The following is a 9,502-nucleotide window of genomic DNA, read 5'->3' as shown; positions in this document are numbered from 1 at the left end:
TTGTTTAAAAATAACATTTATTAAAACTTCTATTTCCTTTGTAATTCCCCAAGCTTAAGACGGTCTTTCATCTAGCCTGTGAGGTACTTGAGCACAGACATTACAGTATCCAGCAGTGATGTTCCCTCCCTGGGTCTCTGGTTTCTTTTTCTGTCAAGTGAACTATCTGGAGAGTCCCGTCTAACTCTACATGTAACGCTTTGGTTTGCCTGCATACTTCGTCCTCAGTCCATACTCCATGTGGCTCGCCCAGCATTTCAAGAGAATGAATCCTGTTTCCCCACCAGATGAGATGGGTGAGCAGTAAGTAAGAAAGAGAGAACAGGAGTACTGAATTCAGTGCAGTTCTCTGTTCTGCATAAAAGAAGGAACAGGATAAAAGGGAGCACGGGGGGCCTGAAAAGTGCCCCAGACACCTCAAGCCATTAGACCGCCTTCATCCCACACACAATGCTGTCTGATGGGAGAAGCTCACTGTCCAGAGGATAGGTCAGGAGCCTTGGTAACAGTCCTGCTTCTTGGCCTTGACTCTGCTGTCGGACCCGGAAGAAAGAGAATCAGTTTCCAGCAGACGCTGCTATCTATCAGGAATCAGACGAAATCATTTTGCTAAAAATTCTGTATTCATGTGCAAAATTGTGAGCCAGAGGTTCAGTGGGAAAAATGAAAAATCTGTCACCATGATCCACAGAAGAGACCATCTTTATGTGTCCCAAAGGCAAAAAGGTGAGAAAAAAGGAGCCGGCTTGGTCTCCATCCCTCAAAGACAGAAGAGGTCAGGAAGTCCAATGGAAGATGCTCCTCTAAGGCATGAATCACAAGGGCAGAAGGTATGCAGCTTCCATGCCCCCTCTGTCACCCAGAGCCCATCTCCCTGTCTTGAAGATCTTTGGAAATTCTTAATTTTGAGTCAACAGAGATAATTCATCATGGGCTCAGCAACCCTGTCCCCAGGTTCTGGTCTCCATTCTCCCTCAGGTCACAGCAGCCTTATTAAGGCACAAAATGCCCACGTCCAGGCCCTGTGCAGGCTGGCTGAGGACAGACGTAGCTGCAGTGGACTCCGAACTCCAGACAGCACATGCTGGCTTCAGCAGAAAGTCTCTGGAGCTGGAAGCAAGGTGAGGAACAGCTATCATAAGAAATAGACATGTGGCTGGAGGCTCAATGTCTGCTGGAAGAGCTCTCTATGCAGCCCCCTGGTCCCTGCATAGCCCTCACCAGCTAAACCATGCTGAGAAGCGGGTAGGCTAGGTAGTAGCCCACAGCAGAGCCGAGGATCACGCCGAAGAAAATCCAGGTGTTGTAGGACATGACAGCCAGCATCATGAAGTAGCCTATGACCACCTGAAGGACATGGATTACAGACTGGCCAAAGTGACAGAAAAGCCACCTAAATGAAAAGTAGAGCCAAGTTAGTGTCGGTAATGAGCTGGAAGCTAGGAGCTGGTGTCAGGAACTAGAAAAAGCAGCTGAGTTAACAGGCCCAGCTTATTTATAATGTGTATGCTTAACTCAGAAGAGATTTATTTCTAAAGAGCTGTATGAGAAACCACTGATAGGGAACAGGGCCTGGCACAAGGAGCCTTGGATAATCACGTCTCTACTACATTCAGCTCTGAGCTTCCTGGCATACAAGGCAGAAAGGGAAAATGAGGCATGTATTGTCATGTCTGCTAAAGACTAATACAAAATCATCAGTAAGGCAGGTATTTTTTTTTCTTTCTGCATCTACTGTGGAAGGCAGTATTACAATGGAAAGATCAACTCCTAGCTCTGCCACTTACTATCTTGTGGCTTAGCACAAACATCTTAACCTCTCTGAACTGAAATTTCCTTATCAGTAAAACAAGAATAAGAATACCTCCCTCGAGGGGTGGGCGTGAACGGCAGAGACACGCGTGTAAGGACAGGCCAGCTCATGAAGCACAGCTAGAGAGGGCCGAAGCAGACCCTATGTGGCTGCCTTACCAGACCAGGGTGGGAAAGAGGCTCGGGCTCCCCCACCAAGCCTGCTCCACTGCTGACAGCAATTCCTACTATTTGTGTAGGGACAGCTGCAGATTCCGTCTTGGCTTTGGAAGCCCTGGTGACCTAAGAAAGGCTGCTGAGATTTGAAGGAGGCACTGCGTGGACACTCTTGTTGCCAGACTGAGGCCTGCAGGAGAGTTCTGGGGATCTGAGCCTCCCCAGTGGGCTGTTCGTGGAGCTCTGGCCTAGGCATCAGGGGACCCCTGCTCTGGTTCACCTCACAACTTATCCACTGTAAGCACTTTGGCAAGTCCTGGGCCTCAGTTTGCTTTCCATGAAGTGGGGCTAATGCCCTCCGGGCCCAGCCTGTCTCTCAGGGTGAATGTGAGTACGCTGCCATTCCCCACACACTCTGCCTGTTACCTGAGGCGGGTTGTGCTGACCGGGGGCGAGTCTGAGCCTGAAGAATCCTGGTCTGTCTCCTCAGTGAGCTGGCTGGCGGGGATGGACATGCTCACTACAGCCCAGTAGAGCAGCTTGGCTTTCCCAACCTTGATGCTTTCATACAACACAGCCAGGAACAGGACCACCAGCACTGAAAGGGCCATGCCTGTCAAACGAAGCGGAGTTGCAGAGACCTGGACAGGCAAGCACTGATCCCCTTCTGGCAGCTTCCCCTGGGACCTGGGATAGGTGGAGAAGAGCACCTCCACCCAGTCCCTCTCAATCCATTCCACCTCCCTCTCTCGCATCTTCTTCCCCACCCTGCTTGGGCTCAGAACTTGACTCTCTTTCCCCCTCCAGCTCTTTCTTGGTCAGGATGGCCTTTTGGGTATGTCTTTGAGATCAGGAAAAGAAGCCATCTGTAAAGCCAGCGGCCAAGGGTGAAGAGGTCACACACACTGCCCTCAGCTCCCCCCTCCGCCACCTCCCCCGCCCCCCAACAGGCAGCACAAGTCTGTCCTGACTTGTTAAGAGCATGTATGCAAGCTCCTGTGTATGAGGATGTACACAGAAAAGTCTGGAAGGAAGGAGAGACAACAAGAGTCATAATTATCTGTGCAAACTAGAATATGAGATTTTTATTTTCTTCTCACCTAATTTTCCTAAGCTTCTACTGTATGGCTTTTATAATAGTGGGGAAAAAAAACCCACTAAATTATTTGACAGAAAACATGAAGTGCTTATGAGAGCTGCTGTAAAATTAGCTGCTAATTGCTACTTCTGTTTTATAAGACAGGGAGGGATACTAAATGGTCCAGCTATAGTTATTTTATTGGGCTCCCAGGAGGAAATCAGCTACAAAAGATGCAGGTTATATTTTAAAACATAAAATTACATGTAATTACGTGCACATGGCATGAATTCAACCAGTACAACAGGGTATAGAGTGAAAGGTAAGTCTTCCCAGCCCAGTGCCTAAAATCCCAGTCCTCTCCCCAGAGCATTTTCCTATATAGCTCTCCGGGGACACCTGCTGTAGGTATCTCCCTGTGCATATTCTTCTGCATCTGACATCATCCAAGTACACTGTCCCCTCAGTTCATACAGACCTACCTTATTTCTGTGGTTTCGAAGTATCAGATACACTCTGTTTTCCAAAGATGGCCACCTCACCCTATTCCACCCCACATGCTCTTATGTCAAACACCCCTGCCATCAAGTGGTGGGGGCCATGCCCCCCTCTTTAGGCTGAGAAGACCTTTGTGACTTTCTCACCCAGTAAAGGTGGAAATAAGGCTCTGTGACTTCCAAAGCTAGGTCTTAAAAATCCCAGGCGCTTCTAACCTTGTTCTCTGGACACACTCATGCCCCAGAACCCAGCTGCCCTGCCACGAGGAAGCCCAGACCGCAGGAGACACCACATGTGGGTGTTCAACCAGCAACCCCTGCCGGAGGTCCTCGCTGATGACCAGCAGCGGCCAGGAGACACGAGCCTGAGGCAGCCTTCAGGAGGACTCCAGCTGCAGCCACTGTCTGACTACACCCGCCGGAGAGGCTGTGAGTGGGGACGGCTTAGCTGAGCCCAGTCAACTCAGGACTTCCAGGAGGAATACTACAATGACTGGGATTAGGGGGGCGGGGGTGACCACTGTAGGGATGACCGTGATTTAGTTGATCAGCACCTGTGGGGCTGGGCACTTGGGCCGCTTTCCACCTACTATTAAGATACAGTTTTTTAACCTGAAACGGAACTTTCAGCTCTGCCTTTTCAAGTCACACCAATATCATTCTCTTGCAAATTGGTGTCTCATTTGAGGTCCAGCCTGCAACAGCTGTTATGGGCTTCTGAGTGGATGCTAGGCATGGTAGGAGGTAGGTGTTGGGGTGTTACTAGGAGGCAGCAAGAGGCCTCCATCTAGTTCTGGCTCTGATGCTACTGGCTCTGTGACCCTGGACAAGTCTCTTCCCCTCTTTGGGTTTCTGTTCCTTCTTTAGTCACAGAGGCAAAAGTTGTATCCTCGGCCTGTCTCTGGGCCCTTGTGACAATCAGTGAGTTCATGGAGCCTCTTGTGATCTAAAGAGCAGTGCTTGCAAATGGAATTATAAATGTGAAGTTCCTGCTCAATGTTTATGTGAGAGGAGTCAGGCTCACTTAAATGTTCACAGAGTGTAACACCAAAGAGAACCCAGGCTGTCCACTGCCTAGAGCAACAAAGTTTTCCGAGCTACAAGCTTATTAGGCTTTCCAATTTTTACCTGCAGGACTGTGGACACTCCAGAAATCAAACAGGAGCACCACCTCGTTGGAGAAGATGAAATGCATCTGAAAGAAAAGGGAATTTGCATTTTAGGGTGTTTAAGGCAGTGAAAGTCATGGTCCCTAATGCTTTCCAGCAGCCTCCCCTAAAGGTCCAGATGAATGAGGTCACTGGTCTTAAGTGCTGGAAGGGCCATCAGTGGTCATTAGGATCAACTGAGGCCAAACAGGGCAGTGTGTTAGCAGCAGAGCTATAATGAGCTGGTCCTACTCCAGGTGGACATGAGGTATAGGAGATAACACACACCTCGGTGTCCTCAGGTCATACTGAGCTGTCCCCTCTGTGCCCTCCAAACCCAATGGGGAAGCAGTACACTGAGCAGTGACTGCCTCTTACCCCCAGGGCCCCAGTCATTCTGCTCTGTGTGTATCATGGAGGGGCCAGGGGCAGCTGTCTCCACTCCACTCCACTCCACATCCGTCCACTCATTCATTAAACATTTGCTGACCCCACTCTGTGCCCAGCATTCTGAACAAAGGTTAATGTTTCTGCCTTCGATGAGCTCCCAGCCTTATAGAAAGAATGAAGGTAGGTGCAGTGACCATGCTGCCCATCTGAATGCCCTTCTCAAAGAGCGCCTTGCCCAGCCTGCGTTTGGGGTGGCATCAATGGCTTTTCATACATTACCTCATTTCACAACTATATTCTGTGTGACAGGAACAATTAGGCCCATCACACAGAAAACTGGGGAAACTAGGCTCAGAAGAGTTAAGTAATTTGCTGAAGGTCACAAAGCTAGTAAGTTGGCAGAGCTGGGATTCAGAGCCAGGTCTAGCTGGATGCCATAGTGCTGTACATTCCAGGATACCATGCTGCCTCTTGCTCGCCAACAAAGGACAAGGGAGCCGGGTGGTGATCCTCAATACCCACACCAGGCTTAATGACTGTATTGGGCAAGATTAAAGTCGGAGGGATCAATGTTAGTTCACCGTCTCAGGGAAAGGAAGGTCCCCTCTCATCATCAAGTAGGACCTCAGTTAGCAGCAGTGGCTCTGCAAGCACTGTCAGTGCTCCTCCAGCTAAAGAGATCCTGGCTGAGGGGGTTAGGTGATAGAACACTTTGCCTTCTAAGTCAACTATTAGTATCCCCAAGTATCAGAGCTAGAATGTCCTTAGAAAGTTTGTGTGTGTGTGATATAATTGACATGTAACTTTTTATATTAGTTTCGAGTATATAGCATGATTCTGGTATTTGTATCTACTGTGAAACGACCACCACGTTTTGAGACTAGTTAATATCCATCACCACACATAGTTACAAGAACATTTAAGACCTACTCTCAGAAAAAAAAAAAAAAAAAAGACCTACTCTCTCAGCAACTCTCATACAGTAGTAGTAACCATAGTCACCATGCTGGGCAGCACATCCCTGGGCCGTATTCATTTTCTCAGAGGCTTTTAGTCCCCTGGCTTTCAGTTTTGATTTTGGGTTTGTTTTTGTTTCTTTTGCCAGGGATCACGACCAAATAAAGTCTTCCTTGTAACTCCACCATATGTAAAACCGGGGCTCTGAGTGAAGTGTAAAAAACACTGATGTCATCCAACTTGGCCCCTTTCTACCCCCATTTCATTCCCATATGGGGGAAATGAGTCCCAACAGGGGAAAGGATTTGCCCAAGACCTCATAAGAAAATGGAAACCTGGGCAGTCATTTAAAAACCATGTGGAAGAATTCTAAAATAAAAATATAGCTTCTTGCTCCCTCAATGTGAGAGGGGTGCTTGTTTAGTGTAAGAGCTGAAACACACCAAAAAGAAAGTAGAAATCATTTTGAGTCTTACTGCCCAGAGACCTCCCTTGTTAAGATTTCAAAAAGCATATTTGTTGATAGGGCAAAATGTTCACTAAAGATAAACATGAGAAAACAAGTACAAATTGTCTCGTGAAACTCTATTTACGCCGGAGTCACTCATTTGGCTTCAGACGAAGGCTCGAGCACCATCGCTGCAGTGGGAAATGTGGCAGGTGTTTGCACCATGCCCCTTCCCTGAGTTCACTTAATAAAGCAGTTGGCATGACTGGAATGTCCCCAACGGCTAGCTAATCAGAGAAGTTCCCTGACTGGCTTCCTTCTATCATCCTTGGGCCTGGGCCAGATGTCTCAGGGGCCTCAAACAGCTTTTGCTACAGACGTGAACACCCACAAAGCAACAGAAGTATTTCGGATGACAAACATTGGCTTCTGTTTTTGCTAGGGGTGCAGGTGCTGGCAATATGGAAAGGGATGAGACAAGTCCTTGGCCCTCATGGAACTGTTAGGAGAGAGGGAAGGGGGCAGATTATTAGTACAGGGTATATGTAGTGGGTGAGAGGGAGGCACAGGGGAGGCAGCCCCCAGGGGGACACCTAAAGCAGCCAGGAAGGCAGATGGCTAAAACATCTTCTGAAGCAGGAGCAGCAGGAGGCAGCCAGGGGAAGACGGACAGTCCAGTATGTTCCGAGCAGGAAGTGCACTTGGAGTCCAGGAAGGACAAAGGCCCACCTACCCTGGCCTTTTCGCTGGAGAAAAAGATTCAAATCAGCACACCCTGACGTGGGGCGGCATTTTCCAGTGAAAGGGCCCTGTGGTCAGGTATGTAAGAGGCAGCATCCTATTTTGTTTCCCCACTTGGGCAGAATCTCAGCCTCCAGCCCCTGAGTCTGACTTATCTGCGCCTTAGTCAGGGCCCCACCCTGGGTAGGGAGGGGCCGCGGTAAAGAAGAGAGCAATCATGGCCTTGTTTTCTTCTTAATGTTTGCATCTGGGGCTCCTTACGCTTGGGGAAGAGCTGTCTCATTTATAAACCCAAGACTTCAGGGGGAGGTTCAGGTCCTTGTCCCGCAGTGCCTGGCTCAGGAACTTTTCACAAGCTCTTCCCATCTATTTCCCCTTTTAGAAGGCTAGCAGGGGGTGGAGGGGCCGTTAGCCCAATGACCAGTACTGGCTTCCTGTATCTTAAATTCTATGATATGCTTTATGGGATGAAGAAAATTATGATTTCTTCAAAGACCAAAGAGTCTTGCAAGCTGTCATCCTCTCCACCCAGGTGAATTCTATCTAAAACAAAACAAAACAAAACAAAACACAGCAGTTCATCTGAAACGCTACTTCCTACCCAAATGGAAAGTAGCTGGGCTGGGGTTTTTTCCCCCCAAAGACCCAGACCCCCAGCTTGCCAGAGCAGGGGGCCAGCCCCGGGGCGTGTGCTCGTGGCCTGATGGTGTGAGGGGCATCCTCCAGGTGGGGGGCTTCAGCTTCCCTCCAGGTGGGAGGGCTTCCCTCCAGGTGGGGGAGGCTTCCCTCCAGGTGGGGGAGGCTTCCCTCCAGGTGGGAGGGCTTCCCCCCAGGTGGGAGGGCTTCCCTCTAGGTGGGCTTCCCCCCAGGGGGGGCTTCCCTCCAGGGGGGAGGCTTCCCTCCAGTGGGGGGCTTCCCTCCAGGTGGGGGGCTTCCCTCCGGGGGGGGGGCTTCCCTCCAGGGGGGAGGCTTCCCTCCAGGTGGGAGGGCTTCCCTCTAGGTGGAGGGCTTCCCTCTGGGGGAGGCTTCCCTCCAGGGGGGGGTAGCTTCCCTCCGGGGGGGGAGGGCTTCCCTCCAGGGGGGGAGAGGGCTTCCCTCCAGGGGGGAGAGGGCTTCCCTACAGTGGGGGGCTTCCCTCCGGGGGGGGGGCTTTCCTCCAGGGGGGAGGCTTCCCTACAGTGGGGAGCTTCCCTCCAGGTGGGGGGCTTCCCTCCAGGGGGGAGGCTTCCCTCCAGGGGGTGCTTCCCTACAGTGGGGGGCTTCCCTCCGGGGGGGCTTACCGGAATGTCCCGTCCGTGCGCCCGGGGCAGGGGACCCCCACCCACGTGTGCCTTCACCCACCGCGTCCCCGCTGCTCGTCGGGCCCGAAGGACTCCCAGCAGGAGGCACACACAGAAAACCCCACGGCAAAGCCACCGCCGGCGCCGCCTCCCGCGTCCCCTCACCCGGCTCCGTCCACCGTCTCGGCCTCGCCGCTGTGGGCGGTGTCGGGACTCACCCTGGGGCGAACGCGCGGGGCGGGCGGGCGCCGGGGCCACTGCTGCTGCTCGCTCGGGTCTCCCGGCTCCGAGTCCGCTCGGACGCCGCCGCCGCGATCGCGAGCCGGGCCGCGCGGTCACGTGGTCGGGGCGAGGCGGCGCGCGGGCTCCTGGGAGTTGTGGTCCGGGCGTGTGGCCTCCCTCCCGGCGGGGCGCGCGCACCTGCTCCCCACCAGCCGGCGCCCGCTGGAGGCCCCGGGCCACCTGCTGCCCGCCGTTTGGCCCTTTAGCTCGTTTCGCATTCGCCTCGTCTCTGCAGTTATCATTAACACGTTCATTGCTCTTCTCATAAACCCAGTGACGCCTAACATGTTGAGTGAAAAATTGTCAAGTCCATTTTACGGACAAAATAGCAATAAATTAGGAGTAAATTACATTATGCCCCCGGGGCTTTGGGCCAGTAGCCATTCTTTTCCTATCTTTTCCAATCTGATAAGCCAAAAGCAACACACCGTTTTAATTTTAACTTGTATTTCTTTGGTTTCTAGGGTGGTAAACTTTTTTCTTACTGGTATCTCTGTGTATTGTCTGTCCATTTCATCTCTCCGGTTTTGGTGGCTGGCCTGGGAGACTTTTCTGGGGGGATGAGTGACCTTTTTTTTTTTTTTTTTTTAAATCTCTCTCTTTTTTTTTTAAAGATTTTATTTATTTATTTATTTATTTATTTGAGAGAGAAACAGCATGAGCAGGGGGAGAGGAGAGAAAGAAGCAGACTCCGCACTGAGCAGGGAGCACAT

At 51.1% G+C, this 9,502-nt stretch overlaps 1 protein-coding gene across 6 annotated transcripts; it reads right to left on the bottom strand.

Moving 5' to 3' along the window:
- Positions 1-8,846, bottom strand: SLC31A2 (solute carrier family 31 member 2). Of its 6 annotated transcripts, none has more exons than XM_077912970.1 (5): positions 8,726-8,846; positions 7,489-7,770; positions 4,672-4,738; positions 2,395-2,581; positions 1-1,393 (listed from the first exon to the last, which is right to left on the bottom strand). In XM_077912970.1, exons 3-5 carry the CDS (start codon positions 4,736-4,738, stop codon positions 1,225-1,227), a joined length of 423 nt encoding a protein of 140 aa, XP_077769096.1. In that variant the 5' UTR covers positions 7,489-7,770; positions 8,726-8,846; the 3' UTR covers positions 1-1,224. The 6 variants fall into 6 exon arrangements, with proteins under 6 accessions (XP_077769096.1, XP_077769093.1, XP_077769095.1 ...); XM_077912967.1 differs by lacking the exons at positions 7,489-7,770; positions 8,726-8,846 and adding an exon at positions 6,043-7,469 and having other exon boundaries at positions 1-1,110; positions 1,222-1,393; XM_077912969.1 differs by lacking the exon at positions 7,489-7,770 and having other exon boundaries at positions 8,726-8,839.
- Between the last annotated feature and the right edge of the window lie 656 nt (positions 8,847-9,502).

The sequence above is a fragment of the Canis aureus genome, chromosome 10, assembly GCF_053574225.1.
Source record: "Canis aureus isolate CA01 chromosome 10, VMU_Caureus_v.1.0, whole genome shotgun sequence".
Lineage (NCBI taxonomy): Eukaryota > Metazoa > Chordata > Mammalia > Carnivora > Canidae > Canis > Canis aureus.
The sequence above is the reverse complement of the archived record's forward strand: the minus strand, read 5'-3'. Positions and strand labels throughout refer to the sequence as shown.